The sequence below is a fragment of the Lepisma saccharinum genome, chromosome 1 (assembly GCF_977018435.1).
Source record: "Lepisma saccharinum chromosome 1, izLepSacc3.1, whole genome shotgun sequence".
Lineage (NCBI taxonomy): Eukaryota > Metazoa > Arthropoda > Insecta > Zygentoma > Lepismatidae > Lepisma > Lepisma saccharinum.
The window spans coordinates 104711295-104729765 of NC_139229.1; the positions used below are offsets into that span (position 1 = coordinate 104711295).

The 18471-nt window shown below is 32.1% G+C and overlaps 1 protein-coding gene across 1 annotated transcript in view; it reads left to right on the top strand.

The window, feature by feature from the left end:
- Positions 1-1578: 1578 nt before the first annotated feature.
- The window catches only part of LOC145985850 (hematopoietically-expressed homeobox protein HHEX homolog), a 55056-nt gene continuing 38163 nt past the window's right edge, over positions 1579-18471 (top strand). The window contains exon 1 of the mRNA XM_083119953.1: positions 1579-2178. Within this exon, the coding sequence (XP_082976079.1) occupies positions 1734-2178 (445 nt within the window). The 5' untranslated portion in view covers positions 1579-1733. The remainder of the gene's footprint in view (positions 2179-18471) is intronic.

Sequence of the window (18471 nt, forward strand, 5' to 3'; positions counted from 1 at the left end):
GAGAAAGACACAATGCAATTTTTAAGAAAGAAAACAGGTCAAGAAGTGCCTATTTGCATCACTTTGGGTGCCTATTTGCTTACCTATTTTGAAAGTTTTTATTTATTTAGTGTCTATAAATCCACACCTTTGTTCATTACTCTGAATGTTACGTGCTTTGCTGTTTGCATTATTGAAGTATGAGATACTGAGAAACATAGACATCCGCAGGATTTTTTTCCAGGTAGGGGCAAGCAAGGTATTTTTTTTTCCCCAGGGCGGAGGCAAAGGAGGTATATTTTCCCCCATAATAGTGATGCTTCCTCGAAAAACACTGCTTCAGTCTGGAATTATCATGTTTCTTCAATAGCCTTACAATAATTAACATAAATTAGTGAATGGAAAGAAATTGTTGTAACATATATACTTCTTACGTGGACATTCATTTTCCAGTTGGGGGGTGTCTACCCCTTGCCCCCTTCCCTTTCGGACGTCCATGCTGGGAAGGCAGTTTCATTCTGACGTCAGACAAACCCTGCCGCGGTGGAAAACAGCCCAGCGGACCTTCAGGCCCTTGATGCCGACGTTCTATCCTTTTCTTTTCTTTTCATCTTTTCTCAATTTGGCTACATCCTAAAATCCAAGAGCGGCACGCAGGGATCCCGGGTTCGATACACGGTGGAGGCACATAGTGGTTCGGATCCCACTTTAAGCTGTAGGTCCAGTCCCGATTAGCCTTACTGTGCATAAAGTGGACTTAAAACACAAACCCAATCAATCAATCAACTCAACCAAGAGCGGCACACACTCAAATTTCTGTCTCTCAATAAACGTATGCCTGTAGTATCTCCAGAAATAGTTTATGATAGAAAATGCGTAGAAGATGGGGCCACGAATGAAACAAATTTCCCACTGTTCCCTGTCTGCGAACTGTCATTGGTGGTTGTCGTATACATTTCAATAATGAGCACATGTGTGTATTTTAAAAATATGTTTGATAGAAATAATTCTTGCATTTGAGTCCCCCAAACTAATCAACACATTTACGTTTTTTTTGTTTTTTTTTTACTTATAAGAGCCTTTTAATGGCCTGTCCTTCATAACAACGGAAAAGTAAAGGGAAAATCAAAATGGATTTACTTCCAACTGTGTACCTAATATTTCAAAGTTATCATTAAAGCCCGAAAACTTTGATATGTTGTTTAACACTGGTGAATGAACAATGTATATGCAATCTTATATTGACCAATAAATTGTGAAATTAACAGTCACCATCTATTTAAATTTTATCATCTTTGTCCACATCACTCTTGTAGGTGTGAAAATCTTAGCAACTATTAGCGCTCCAAACGTTTCGCACTTGTGAATAGGCAAGCGTCTGCAACTCGGAGGCTGTGGTCGGCTACATATCTTATCAAATAGGAAACAATTGGGCTGTGATAATGTTAAGCCTCCGACTGAGAGTGTGAGAGAGCCAGCAGTTCAGGAGCAATAGTGAGACTGGGAAGACATCCATCACTAGCGATTGGCTCACGGTGAAGATTTCCGCACGAGGCAGGATGCATATATGTACGTGTGCTGCCGATATGGTTTAGGGAAATATGCATATTATCATTGCTTTCTTATTTTCAATTATTTCAACAAAACGTACAAATTAAGTGAGATATACAAATATATTTACATAGACGCACACTCCCGTAAGAAGTACAGCAAATCGTTGTCTGGATTTTAGAGTACAAGTGTGGCGGACAAAGATGCAGTCAGATACTTCCACGAAAAGCTGCAAATCCAAGTCGTTCCTCATTGACGACATATTGGCTGGTTCTAGCCAAGAATCTACAGACCTCACTCGCGATGACACTGTAGTGGACAAACTACCAAACTCTACATCGTCTACAAAGAAGACCCAACCTCTGACTACCACCATTCAGTGCCCGTTGTCGCGTCCAGTTCCTGTATATGCGAGCGAAATGGTCTTACCTTCTTCTTCCATTCATGGCAGTTACCCTGTGCGTCTGCCCAAGACCCAAGTGTTAAGTGCTTCACCGTTCTTGCTGTCGGATGGAAGACTTGCCCTGCCTCCTGTCGCTATTCACGACACTCGAATGCTGTGCAATTGGAAGGCCGGTTCATATTACCCCTCGGCGTATGGACAATATGGGAGTCACTATCCTGACGTCTTGAGATCTGATTTCAAAGGTAAGTGTTGCCCTTGCACTCGGATTCTTCTTCTATTCTCAACTTCTTCCATGTAGTAATATCACCAGCGGTTTTCCAGTTGGATGGCGTTTTATTTTTCCGTGGCTAATTTACTATTACAATTTACTTTTATTAACTGTAGAGAAAACTGTGAAAACTTAAGTTTTGAGTGTGTGAAATGAACTGTAACACAAAATTAGTACTGCACAACTATTGGACTCCTTTATTTATTTAAAATAGCATTGCTTTAAATATTTCTTACCACTGATGTAATTACAACAAGATAAACCATAGTAGTGGATGAATGAGATAAGCTCGCTCGCTATTTATTATTCGCAATTTATTCGCATGTACTTATAACTAATTTGCACGGGTTTTAATTAATTCGCATGTACTTAGAATTCATTAGCATGTACTTAGAGTACTTTACATTTATGTATTTGCATGTTTAGAACTTTTTATGAATATATATTTATTTATTTTATGAAAAATATGTATATAGAAGGTAATTAGAGGTACTAAACGCTATGCATATGGTTTTATATTCATTACTGCAAAGTATGTAATGTATAAAATGTTAATATTAATGTTTATAATATTGAAAATAAGTTTTCTATGGTTTATGAACCGCTATGAACGGTGGTAATGGGTGTAGGTACAGGTTCAATTACGATTGGGGACGGTTCCGGTACTCGAACCCGAGATATGTAATATTATTAATTAGTACTATGCAGTAATTTCATCATGTTATGAAACACGATGGTGCAACACGCTAGACAGAATACTGTCTCAGAATTTCGACTCCGCTCTGATGCCAGACAGAGAGAATGAATTAATATTCCGCGCAGGTAGAGAAGAAAGGAATTTTGGGGGGAAGCGCGCTCAAGGTCAAATGACGTCACAACGTCAGAACAAAGAACGAACCTGATTGACCAATCAGAGAACGCGTCGGTAGATTTTCAGAACCGGTTTTTTCAAGGTTAACCAGTACGCAAGAACAGGGGAAAGCTATGCAATGCTGTAGGGCAGGGGAGGGATTCAACCAGACAACAAAGGATGTCTGAGAATGCGCAGCAAGGGTTAAATCTCTGAAGCTATGCGGTTTCCGCCGCCAATTAATATTCCGCTCAGGTTTGCCTCCAAGGCACAGGACGCTTTAGCGCAGGGTTTTTTTTATCTGTACTATGAAGAAGGGAGAGCTATTAGGGACGGGGCCTACAGTTTTCACCATTTGCTTTTATCACGGGGTAACGAACCTAGGACCCTTTGATTATTGATTTAGGTAGTAAATGTATGTTACTGTGTGCTATTTAACTTAATTTTGAGTTTATTTTTTACCAAACTTTGACTTTATGTCAAATCTTTTACAAGTTTTTATGTATTTTTACCAAAATAACACTATTTATACTATTCAGGCAACATTTTTTATTAAATCTTGGATTCGCAAAGATATTTTTTCAACTTTTAATTTATTATTTTACAATTTTATGTTAATTGTTTTACCAAAATAACACTATTTGTACTATTCAGGCAACATTTTTTATTAAATTTTGGACTCGCAAAGACATTTTTTCAACTTTTAACTTATTATTTTACAATTTTATGTTAATTTTTTTACCAAAATAACACTATTTGTACTATTCAGGCAACATTTTTTATTAAATTTTGCACTCACAAAGACATTTTTCAACTTTTAACTTATTATTTTACAACTTTATATTAATTTTTTACCAAAATAACACTATTTGTACTATTCAAGCAACATTTTTTATTAAATTTTGCGCTCACAAAAAACATTTTTCAATTTTTAACTTATTATTTTACAACTTTATGTTAATTTTTTACCAAAATAACACTATTTGTACTATTCAAGCAACATTTTTTATTAAATTTTGCACTCACAAAAAAGATTTTTCAATTTTTAACTTATTATTTTACAACTTTATGTTAATTTTTACCAAAATAACACTATTTGTACTATTCAGGCAACATTTTTTATTAAATTTTGGACTCACAAAGACATTTTTTACCAAACTGACTTTATGTCAAACATTTTCCCAGCTTATCCTTATTATTACCAAAATAATACAATTCAATCTGTTCAGGAAAGACTTTTAGTTATATTTTCGACACACAAAGTGTGTGATCTCAACTTCTATCTGTTTATTTCACAAGTTTAGGCTTATTATTACCAAAATAATACAATTCAATCTGTTCAGGAAAGACTTTTAGTTGCATTTTCTACACACAAAGTGTGTGTTCTCAACTTCTATCTGCTTATTTCACAAGTTTAGGCTTATTATTACTCAAATAACACAATTTAAGGTATTCAGACAGAAGTGTTTATTTCATTGTGCATTTACAAAGAGAGATTTTCAACTTTTAACTTATTATTTACAAGTTCAGGCTTATTTTTTACTCTAATAACACAATTTAATTTATTCCGGCAACATTGTTTATTAAATTTTGGACTAGCAGACATTTGTTTTATTTGTAATTTATTATTTTACAACTTTATGTTAATTTTTTACCAAAATAACACTATTTGTACTATTCAGGCAACATTTTTTATTAAATTTTGCACTCACAAAGACATTTTTCAACTTTTAACTTATTATTTTACAACTTTATGTTACTTTTTTTACCAAAATAACACTATTTATACTATTCAGGAAAGAGTTTTAGGTATATTTTCGACACAAAAAGTGTGTGTTCTCAACTTTTATCTGTTTATTTCACAAGTTTATTCTAATATTTACTCAAATAACACGATTTGAACGTGTTTTTTATTACATTTTGGACACACACACACACACACACACATACACAGACACACACACAGACACACCATCACACACACACACAGACACACCATCACACACACACACACACACACACACACACACACACAGAGAGAGAAGAGAGAGAGAGAGAGAGAGAGAGAGAGAGAGAGAGAGAGAGAGAGAGAGAGATTTTTTCCAAGTTTAGGTTTCTTTCCACTCAAATAACACAATTTAGATGTGGTTTGAATTAAATTTTGTACACATGAAGTGTGTTTCGTCAAGTTCTACCCTTTTATTTTACAAGTTTAGGCTTAATATTATTCAAATAACACAATTTAATCCAGTCAGGAAGGATTTATTATTATATTTTGGATGCACAAAGAGATGTTTTCAACTTTTTTACTGTTTTTTTGAAGGGTATGTATTAATTTTTATTTATTTTGTTTTGTATTATATATACATTTACAAATTTTTAACTTAGAGTTTAGTATTTACTTAAATCTTTTCAAAATCACTAAATAAAAAGTACTTTTAGCTAAAATGTAAGCCACAGAATATATTATTATTATTATTATTATTATTATTATTAGGGTTTACTGATTTCCACTATGCTATTTTTGGTTCTGTATTTCTATATGTATTTATTTAGGTCAGGTTACGCCTGCTACGTAGGAAAGTTTGTTTATTTTAGAGTTTGCTGAGTATTTTGTTACTTTTATACTAGGTAAAGTTTCCTAAATATATCAGGTAGGGCTCCATCCATATAATTTTGTTTTTGCTGTTTGGAGATGATGCGATCAGCATCACTCTCCATCTGCTTTTTATTTTATGTACCCAATATTATTTTGAGGCTTAGTGAATTCTAGAGCCTATTTATGCAGGAGAGAGGGCTTGAAAATTTTGATCTCAGATAACCCACAACTATTTGTCAGAGTATTTTAAAGGATATTTTATATTTATTATGTGCCACTAGAATATCAAACCTTGCTTAATTTTTATGTCTGTAACGCTGTTATTGTATTTCTAGCTAAGCTTTACTGGATAAAGTACACGAAATGTTTATCATTTCGACTATTTACCTTAATACGAGGCCAAATTTTTAGTGTAACGAAAATTATTGTGTGTCTATAAAGACTGAAATTCTTTTACCGAGGGGTCCACAACTGGACGCTTACCAACATTGTTTTTTTTTTTGTTTTTTTTAATATAACCATTTATCAATATATTGACAATTCACAGGACAAGACGAAGTTCACACACGACTGACTATATGAACCATAGGTCCACTTGCTAAACTTTTTTTCTATGCTAGAAGAATAATTTAGCCTTATAGCTTTTTTCAAGGTATTTTGAAGTATAACTGGTTTTTTGGGTGCATCAACATTTGGGTTATTTCCATTTGGTTTATTACACTAGGCTACAATCACTATCTGAACACTGAAATCCTCTGATTGCAACTAAAAGCTTAGGCTGTAACTAGGGATTTAGTATGTATATCGACAATTTATAGGACAACACGAACCTTACAAAGGATTATAGGTGGCGTAGGACCACACGCCAGAGCTTTGTTAATCTGCAAGAAGCACTTACAGCTAATATTACGAGGAAATGAGGTTGATTTTTTACTGTTTCACAAGAATGCTACCTTTTATACACCCAATATTTGCTTTTTCAAGTAACTACTTGTACCAGAAGCATTTACAGGCCAACTCTAACTAAACTTCGACTTATTCTATATCAGGTGCTAAATTTATAAAGAACTATGATTGTGTATATTTCTGAGGAAGTACGCAAAAGCAGATTACCCGATTAAAGTATCTGAAAAACAGATTTTTCTATGCAAGTATATTTTTATTGACTGGATTATTTAACAGATCGAACAGGAAGACTGCAAAATTCATTAAATGTAGTTCTATAGTATAGGTGGTTTCAGAGATATAAAAAGAACAAATATAAGATTTCGCTTTTTTTGCTTCTGAGGCTAATTGCGACGCTAAGGGTAAATGACGAGGAAATGTAACGGAGGAGAAACAGTCCCAAAAGTTATGGGCTGCATGTAAGTTAATACCACAGAGATATTACAGTAGGTGTAGGTTCTACCACCAGAACTTTTCTATTATAATAATACTGGTTATGCTGTACTGTTAGCTAAAGATGCTGATATTTGAGAAATTTAAAAGCTTACTCACGACTTACTGTTGCAAAAGATCCGATGACAAAATTTAAAAATTGTAATCGGTCAGACAGGGACTCGAACCCTGGACAGATAGGTTAAAATTTTTACGCTATACCAACTAAGCTATCTGGCACAAGGTATTCTTTTCTTCAAAAGTTTGTTATGTTAAGAAATATATTGAAACAATTGAGAACACTGTTGGTCTGGTTCGACAGAGAAGGAGACAACATTTCCAAATTTTTACAGACTGGGTGTATTTTCCACTATTGAGGCCTTCACTATATGTAATTCGAAACGCTAAAGTTCAGCTAGCTTCCAAAATTGAGGTAAAGATTGTGTTTGGCGAGATTAACAAGTTACAATTATATCCAGTTACGGACAAATAAAGCTAAAACTCTCAGATTTACTCTACTAGCCAAGTTTTAGTAACATTTTCTTCACTTTAGTACAAATACCAAAGAAATAGGTATATTTTATTTATAATTTGACAAAATGTACTAGTATTTAATTCACAAAGTTAGGTAAAAAACAGTATTTTTAAAAAATATTGTTACTGCCTTCAAATTTTATGTTATTTACCCACTAACAACTGATTTACACTGTTTGGCATCTTTTAAATAGGAAAAGAAGGAATTATTTGTTTAGTATTTTTACTTTATATTTATATTTATTTAAGAAAACAATTCTACAGTTTAACTTAATTTTAACAAATTGTTACTAATTTATATATCAAAGTTATGTTATTTTGAGTGTATGAAGGCGTATAAAGTTAATATTTGCACTTATCAGTGCAACTAACAATTATATTTTACACACAAAAGATAATGTTTACAGTTAAATTACTTGAATCAGAGAATAATATTTTACAGTAATTGATTCATTCAGCACTAGTCAGTACTTTTATGCATCAGAAAGTTTTCTTAATTTTCTATTACGCATGCTATTTTGGGCTATTCTTAAAATGTATTTCTAAGGCAAACTGGTTTAATTTTCTGCTTATAATGCAAAGTTGACAGTTTTCGCACAATGCATTGTACATTTGTTATATTCTCTACGTACAATCCAAATATTATGCTTATTTAATGTATAACTAACTAACTCTCTAGTCTTTTTAAACCCGAATGTTCATGGCTGCAGCAACACATGCCTTTCATCTGTTCCTGTCCTAAGGAAGATCTATATACTCCTTTCCTTCCCTACCAATTTCCTTTAGGTTCATCTCTACATTATCCCTCCATCTTTGTTTTGGTCTTCCTATTGGTCTTTTACCATCAGGTTTCCCAACAAGAATCCTGTATATTTTTTTCCTTTCCCATTTGTACCACATGATCTACACACCTAAGTCTTCTTGATTTAATTATTCTAATAATATCTGGACATGAATACAAATTATGTACTTCTAAATTATGTAATCTTCTCCACTCATCTGCCTCTTCATCTGTTTTAGGCCCAAATATTTTCCTAAGGATTTTATTTTCAAATACTCTCAGTTTATGTTCCTTTTGTTGTTGTAGAATATTTTTGCATGATTGTTTTGAGATATTGAGTGTCTGCTGTTTTACTTGTAATTATTTTCCTTTTTGTGTTGTGTATTTGACTATATTTTGTCCAAGTTCGTAGTATTTAGAATAATTGTTATTGACTTGTAGATGTAGGGAGTAATAATCCTTTGCAAGATGCCCTATACTTTAGTCTGAACATTATTATTAGTATTCTGGTAGTATTATTAATGTAGAGGTAAATTAGGCTGAAATGTAGGCATTTTTCTGATAAATTATATTTACTTAGTTGTTTCAGCAGGTAGAAGTTGCATGATGGTTTACTGCTGATGATGTTAATTTGCTCTTCTTATGTACTACGTATGATGTAGCTTACTTGAGTAATTGGAATTTTCTACTGAAAAAAGGATTGCTTGTCTATTTTATTCCTATGTTGTTGAGTTTGTCCATAAGCAAGCCATGTTTTTACTCTATCCTATGCCTTGGAAGAATCTAGATATATTGTGTTTGCAGTTTTATGTTTCTCTAAGGTTTCAGCTATGTAGTTTCTTAAACTGTGCTATGGGTGTAACTATTGATTTCTTTTTCTGGATGCCATGTTGGTTTCTGTATTCCTCTTGCTGCTTGAATTTGATTTAGGTTGTTTGCTTTTCTTTTTAGATCTTTATTTGTTTATTTGTTCAGTATTTTTTTATTTTATTTGAATTCTAATTACTTTAATTTTGCATTAACTAACATATTTTATTTTAACAACAAAATAATTTGCCCTAGTATAAAAACTTCTACTAACAAAAATGTACTATTATAACTTTTCATTTTAGAAAATTGTATTTTTAAAACTTTAACTTTGAAAAATTGATTTTTAATTACTTTAATTTTACATTAACTAACAAATATTACATTAACTAACAAATTTTACATTAACAACAAAATAATTTGCAATAGTATAAAAACTTCTAGTAACAAAAATGTACTATTATAACTTTTAATTTTAGAAAATTGTATTTTTAAAACTTTATCTTTGAAAAATTGAATTTTAACACACTTTGACTTTAACAATGTACTTTGAATTTTTTTATGTAAAAGAATATTAAGAAAATAAAAAAAATACTGAACAAATAAACAAATAAAGATCTAAAAAGAAAAGCAAACAACCTAAATCAAATTCAAGCAGCAAGAGGAATACAGAAACCAACATGGCATCCAGAAAAAGAAATCAATAGTTACACCCATAGCACAGTTTAAGAAACTACATAGCTGAAACCTTAGAGAAACATAAAACTGCAAACACAATATATCTAGATTCTTCCAAGGCATAGGATAGAGTAAAAACATGGCTAGCTTATGGACAAACTCAACAACATAGGAATAAAATAGACAAGCAATCCTTTTTTCAGTAGAAAATTCCAATTACTCAAGTAAGCTACATCATACGTAGTACATAAGAAGAGCAAATTAACATCATCAGCAGTAAACCATCATGCAACTTCTACCTGCTGAAACAACTAAGTAAATATAATTTATCAGAAAAATGCCTACATTTCAGCCTAATTTACCTCTACATTAATAATACTACCAGAATACTAATAATAATGTTCAGACTAAAGTATAGGGCATCTTGCAAAGGATTATTACTCCCTACATCTACAAGTCAATAACAATTATTCTAAATACTACGAACTTGGACAAAATATAGTCAAATACACAACACAAAAAGGAAAATAATTACAAGTAAAACAGCAGACACTCAATATCTCAAAACAATCATGCAAAAATATTCTACAACAACAAAAGGAACATAAACTGAGAGTATTTGAAAATAAAATCCTTAGGAAAATATTTGGGCCTAAAACAGATGAAGAGGCAGATGAGTGGAGAAGATTACATAATTTAGAAGTACATAATTTGTATTCATGTCCAGATATTATTAGAATAATTAAATCAAGAAGACTTAGGTGTGTAGATCATGTGGTACAAATGGGAAAGGAAAAAAATATACAGGATTCTTGTTGGGAAACCTGATGGTAAAAGACCAATAGGAAGACCAAAACAAAGATGGAGGGATAATGTAGAGATGAACCTAAAGGAAATTGGTAGGGAAGGAAAGGAGTATATAGATCTTCCTTAGGACAGGAACAGATGAAAGGCATGTGTTGCTGCAGCCATGAACATTCGGGTTTAAAAAGACTAGAGAGTTAGTTAGTTATACATTAAATAAGCATAATATTTGGATTGTACGTAGAGAATATAACAAATGTACAATGCATTGTGCGAAAACTGTCAACTTTGCATTATAAGCAGAAAATTAAACCAGTTTGCCTTAGAAATACATTTTAAGAATAGCCCAAAATAGCATGCGTAATAGAAAATTAAGAAAACTTTCTGATGCATAAAAGTACTGACTAGTGCTGAATGAATCAATTACTGTAAAATATTATTCTCTGATTCAAGTAATTTAACTGTAAACATTATCTTTTGTGTGTAAAATATAATTGTTAGTTGCACTGATAAGTGCAAATATTAACTTTATACGCCTTCATACACTCAAAATAACATAACTTTGATATATAAATTAGTAACAATTTGTTAAAATTAAGTTAAACTGTAGAATTGTTTTCTTAAATAAATATAAATATAAAGTAAAAATACTAAACAAATAATTCCTTCTTTTCCTATTTAAAAGATGCCAAACAGTGTAAATCAGTTGTTAGTGGGTAAATAACATAAAATTTGAAGGCAGTAACAATATTTTTTAAAAATACTGTTTTTTACCTAACTTTGTGAATTAAATACTAGTACATTTTGTCAAATTATAAATAAAATATACCTATTTCTTTGGTATTTGTACTAAAGTGAAGAAAATGTTACTAAAACTTGGCTAGTAGAGTAAATCTGAGAGTTTTAGCTTTATTTGTCCGTAACTGGATATAATTGTAACTTGTTAATCTCGCCAAACACAATCTTTACCTCAATTTTGGAAGCTAGCTGAACTTTAGCGTTTCGAATTACATATAGTGAAGGCCTCAATAGTGGAAAATACACCCAGTCTGTAAAAATTTGGAAATGTTGTCTCCTTCTCTGTCGAACCAGACCAACAGTGTTCTCAATTGTTTCAATATATTTCTTAACATAACAAACTTTTGAAGAAAAGAATACCTTGTGCCAGATAGCTTAGTTGGTATAGCGTAAAAATTTTAACCTATCTGTCCAGGGTTCGAGTCCCTGTCTGACCGATTACAATTTTTAAATTTTGTCATCGGATCTTTTGCAACAGTAAGTCGTGAGTAAGCTTTTAAATTTCTCAAATATCAGCATCTTTAGCTAACAGTACAGCATAACCAGTATTATTATAATAGAAAAGTTCTGGTGGTAGAACCTACACCTACTGTAATATCTCTGTGGTATTAACTTACATGCAGCCCATAACTTTTGGGACTGTTTCTCCTCCGTTACATTTCCTCGTCATTTACCCTTAGCGTCGCAATTAGCCTCAGAAGCAAAAAAAGCGAAATCTTATATTTGTTCTTTTTATATCTCTGAAACCACCTATACTATAGAACTACATTTAATGAATTTTGCAGTCTTCCTGTTCGATCTGTTAAATAATCCAGTCAATAAAAATATACTTGCATAGAAAAATCTGTTTTTCAGATACTTTAATCGGGTAATCTGCTTTTGCGTACTTCCTCAGAAATATACACAATCATAGTTCTTTATAAATTTAGCACCTGATATAGAATAAGTCGAAGTCTAGTTAGAGTTGGCCTGTAAATGCTTCTGGTACAAGTAGTTACTTGAAAAAGCAAATATTGGGTGTATAAAAGGTAGCATTCTTGTGAAACAGTAAAAAATCAACCTCATTTCCTCGTAATATTAGCTGTAAGTGCTTCTTGCAGATTAACAAAGCTCTGGCGTGTGGTCCTACGCCACCTATAATCCTTTGTAAGGTTCGTGTTGTCCTATAAATTGTCGATATACATACTAAATCCCTAGTTACAGCCTAAGCTTTTAGTTGCAATCAGAGGATTTCAGTGTTCAGATAGTGATTGTAGCCTAGTGTAATAAACCAAATGGAAATAACCCAAATGTTGATGCACCCAAAAAACCAGTTATACTTCAAAATACCTTGAAAAAAGCTATAAGGCTAAATTATTCTTCTAGCATAGAAAAAAAGTTTAGCAAGTGGACCTATGGTTCATATAGTCAGTCGTGTGTGAACTTCGTCTTGTCCTGTGAATTGTCAATATATTGATAAATGGTTATATTAAAAAAAACAAAAAAAAAAACAATGTTGGTAAGCGTCCAGTTGTGGACCCCTCGGTAAAAGAATTTCAGTCTTTATAGACACACAATAATTTTCGTTACACTAAAAATTTGGCCTCGTATTAAGGTAAATAGTCGAAATGATAAACATTTCGTGTACTTTATCCAGTAAAGCTTAGCTAGAAATACAATAACAGCGTTACAGACATAAAAATTAAGCAAGGTTTGATATTCTAGTGGCACATAATAAATATAAAATATCCTTTAAAATACTCTGACAAATAGTTGTGGGTTATCTGAGATCAAAATTTTCAAGCCCTCTCTCCTGCATAAATAGGCTCTAGAATTCACTAAGCCTCAAAATAATATTGGGTACATAAAATAAAAAGCAGATGGAGAGTGATGCTGATCGCATCATCTCCAAACAGCAAAAACAAAATTATATGGATGGAGCCCTACCTGATATATTTAGGAAACTTTACCTAGTATAAAAGTAACAAAATACTCAGCAAACTCTAAAATAAACAAACTTTCCTACGTAGCAGGCGTAACCTGACCTAAATAAATACATATAGAAATACAGAACCAAAAATAGCATAGTGGAAATCAGTAAACCCTAATAATAATAATAATAATAATAATAATAATATATTCTGTGGCTTACATTTTAGCTAAAAGTACTTTTTATTTAGTGATTTTGAAAAGATTTAAGTAAATACTAAACTCTAAGTTAAAAATTTGTAAATGTATATATAATACAAAACAAAATAAATAAAAATTAATACATACCCTTCAAAAAAACAGTAAAAAAGTTGAAAACATCTCTTTGTGCATCCAAAATATAATAATAAATCCTTCCTGACTGGATTAAATTGTGTTATTTGAATAATATTAAGCCTAAACTTGTAAAATAAAAGGGTAGAACTTGACGAAACACACTTCATGTGTACAAAATTTAATTCAAACCACATCTAAATTGTGTTATTTGAGTGGAAAGAAACCTAAACTTGGAAAAAATCTCTCTCTCTCTCTCTCTCTCTCTCTCTCTCTCTCTCTCTCTCTTTCTCTCTCTGTGTGTGTGTGTGTGTGTGTGTGTGTGTGTGTGTGTGATGGTGTGTCTGTGTGTGTGTGTGATGGTGTGTCTGTGTGTGTGTCTGTGTATGTGTGTGTGTGTGTGTGTGTGTCCAAAATGTAATAAAAAACACGTTCAAATCGTGTTATTTGAGTAAATATTAGAATAAACTTGTGAAATAAACAGATAAAAGTTGAGAACACACACTTTTTGTGTCGAAAATATACCTAAAACTCTTTCCTGAATAGTATAAATAGTGTTATTTTGGTAAAAAAAGTAACATAAAGTTGTAAAATAATAAGTTAAAAGTTGAAAAATGTCTTTGTGAGTGCAAAATTTAATAAAAAATGTTGCCTGAATAGTACAAATAGTGTTATTTTGGTAAAAAATTAACATAAAGTTGTAAAATAATAAATTACAAATAAAACAAATGTCTGCTAGTCCAAAATTTAATAAACAATGTTGCCGGAATAAATTAAATTGTGTTATTAGAGTAAAAAATAAGCCTGAACTTGTAAATAATAAGTTAAAAGTTGAAAATCTCTCTTTGTAAATGCACAATGAAATAAACACTTCTGTCTGAATACCTTAAATTGTGTTATTTGAGTAATAATAAGCCTAAACTTGTGAAATAAGCAGATAGAAGTTGAGAACACACACTTTGTGTGTAGAAAATGCAACTAAAAGTCTTTCCTGAACAGATTGAATTGTATTATTTTGGTAATAATAAGCCTAAACTTGTGAAATAAACAGATAGAAGTTGAGATCACACACTTTGTGTGTCGAAAATATAACTAAAAGTCTTTCCTGAACAGATTGAATTGTATTATTTTGGTAATAATAAGGATAAGCTGGGAAAATGTTTGACATAAAGTCAGTTTGGTAAAAAATGTCTTTGTGAGTCCAAAATTTAATAAAAAATGTTGCCTGAATAGTACAAATAGTGTTATTTTGGTAAAAATTAACATAAAGTTGTAAAATAATAAGTTAAAAATTGAAAAATCTTTTTTGTGAGTGCAAAATTTAATAAAAAATGTTGCTTGAATAGTACAAATAGTGTTATTTTGGTAAAAAATTAACATAAAGTTGTAAAATAATAAGTTAAAAATTGAAAAATGTTTTTTGTGAGCGCAAAATTTAATAAAAAATGTTGCTTGAATAGTACAAATAGTGTTATTTTGGTAAAAAATTAATATAAAGTTGTAAAATAATAAGTTAAAAGTTGAAAAATGTCTTTGTGAGTGCAAAATTTAATAAAAAATGTTGCCTGAATAGTACAAATAGTGTTATTTTGGTAAAAAAATTAACATAAAATTGTAAAATAATAAGTTAAAAGTTGAAAAAATGTCTTTGCGAGTCCAAAATTTAATAAAAAATGTTGCCTGAATAGTACAAATAGTGTTATTTTGGTAAAACAATTAACATAAAATTGTAAAATAATAAATTAAAAGTTGAAAAAATATCTTTGCGAATCCAAGATTTAATAAAAAATGTTGCCTGAATAGTATAAATAGTGTTATTTTGGTAAAAATACATAAAAACTTGTAAAAGATTTGACATAAAGTCAAAGTTTGGTAAAAAATAAACTCAAAATTAAGTTAAATAGCACACAGTAACATACATTTACTACCTAAATCAATAATCAAAGGGTCCTAGGTTCGTTACCCCGTGATAAAAGCAAATGGTGAAAACTGTAGGCCCCGTCCCTAATAGCTCTCCCTTCTTCATAGTACAGATAAAAAAAACCCTGCGCTAAAGCGTCCTGTGCCTTGGAGGCAAACCTGAGCGGAATATTAATTGGCGGCGGAAACCGCATAGCTTCAGAGATTTAACCCTTGCTGCGCATTCTCAGACATCCTTTGTTGTCTGGTTGAATCCCTCCCCTGCCCTACAGCATTGCATAGCTTTCCCCTGTTCTTGCGTACTGGTTAACCTTGAAAAAACCGGTTCTGAAAATCTACCGACGCGTTCTCTGATTGGTCAATCAGGTTCGTTCTTTGTTCTGACGTTGTGACGTCATTTGACCTTGAGCGCGCTTCCCCCCAAAATTCCTTTCTTCTCTACCTGCGCGGAATATTAATTCATTCTCTCTGTCTGGCATCAGAGCGGAGTCGAAATTCTGAGACAGTATTCTGTCTAGCGTGTTGCACCATCGTGTTTCATAACATGATGAAATTACTGCATAGTACTAATTAATAATATTACATATCTCGGGTTCGAGTACCGGAACCGTCCCCAATCGTAATTGAACCTGTACCTACACCCATTACCACCGTTCATAGCGGTTCATAAACCATAGAAAACTTATTTTCAATATTATAAACATTAATATTAACATTTTATACATTACATACTTTGCAGTAATGAATATAAAACCATATGCATAGCGTTTAGTACCTCTAATTACCTTCTATATACATATTTTTCATAAAATAAATAAATATATATTCATAAAAAGTTCTAAACATGCAAATACATAAATGTAAAGTACTCTAAGTACATGCTAATGAATTCTAAGTACATGCGAATTAATTAAAACCCGTGCAAATTAGTTATAAGTACATGCGAATAAATTGCGAATAATAAATAGCGAGCGAGCTTATCTCATTCATCCACTACTAACCATGGTTTAGTGAAATAGAATATTCGAATAGTATTCTGAAATGAAGATTTTTATTTTATTTGTTATTTAGCGTCGCTTTTCTGAAACTTTTGGCTAATCACAAAGATGAATATAAGTGATGATATATGATGAAATTGATGAAGGGACACTCACACTCCCATGTTGGGACCTCTGGCGTCGTCGCGCGCTGTGATAACCACTCCGCCATGGAGATCTTCTGACTGAAACAAATAAAATGTTGCATTTTTAGTAGATTAAAATATGTAACAACATGTAATGAAAACATTCAAAATTTAATTATCATAATACTGAACATAACACATCACTGAACATAATAACATCGGTTTAATAGTGTAAACCTATAAATAATTATATATTATAAGATTGCATATTTATTAAATATACTAAAATCTATTCAGTATTAAAATAATATACTATCTTGTAAAATAGAAGTACGATTAATGAAAAAGGGGAAATTGGCTGTGTCACTGACAAACCCAAAAATAATAGTCACACCGCGCGCTACGACGCCAGGGGTCCCGGGTTCGAATTCCAACCCTGGGAGTTCTTTGTGAGCCATAGATAGAAGCGGAGGAGAATGGCGGTCGACCAGGCCACCGAACGAGCAAAAAAAAGAAGGTAGTTGGAAAAGAGTTAAATAAATATTATTGCCAGTTTGCAAAGAAATAGATCTGAATATTTTCTTACACGCTTTGATCCAGTTTCAGTAAGGATCTCGCAGAGTTTATACTTATTGTTTGAAAACAGTCAATGTGTGTGGTTTGTTAACGATGACGTGATGTAGAGGGTACTAAGTAATGACTGGTGCAGCGGCATTTTGAAAATAGAAAACTGTCAAAATCGGATCAATCGGAAAATCAAAAACATGAGTTTGGCGTTTGATGGAGTTATTATGAATGTATAATTATATCATAGCAGCATTATGAAACATAAATAAATATTCTCATTGTCGATTAATACTCTCAGTCACTATAAAATATTACTTCATCTTGGTGTTCTTTTGTATTAAAAAAAAACATGTATTCGTTTTATTAGAAATACTATTATATTAATAACTCTGCATGGACGTATATATAGCTCACGTAAAGGAGGGGGGGTCAACTTTTGGTTGAATTAGGGATCCTATATTTCATAAGTGAAAATCCGGGACACTACTGACCGGTAGCTTGTTAGGGAGCGGGGGAGGGGGGGCTGAACACAATAAAGTTGTATGTATGTACAACATAATTGTCATTTACATCCCACATTGTGTGGGAAGGAACATTATTTGTAAACTGAGGACTGAACAGATAGGCACCCAAAGACTGACTCTTTATAGTATATACAATGGAAGAGAATCGTAACTGAAATTCAGCACTGCTAGCAGACGGCGGCGCCATCGTGAAGTCAAAGATGTTTTGCAGTACCGTCTGTATCTCGTTAACTCTTGTATTATGGAGAGGGAGTGGTTCAATGTAGAGTTATATTGTTTTGTAAAATGAGCATTTTAAAATTACGTCCACGCATTTAAATATAATAAAAGTTCAGGAAAGTGTAGTCTTAATCATTTCTTTCTCCCACCCGATTGCAGGACATTTGTGCATCCCGAAAAAACTATTCGAAACACCGGGACAAATGATACCATTCTGGAATTGTCCCTGAAAATCCGGGACGTATAGCGTCATCTGGCTATAAAAATCCATTCTGCCACCACATGGAAGGTCACACATTTATTAAATTAAGTCTATCTACGAACTTCTAACTTTTCTACATCAAATGAGCAAAAAATGCTTTTGAAAAAGTTAATCCAAGCTTCTCTTTAAAAAAGAATTACAATGTTAGAATTAGTATTTTCCTCCTTGCTACAAAATTGAAAA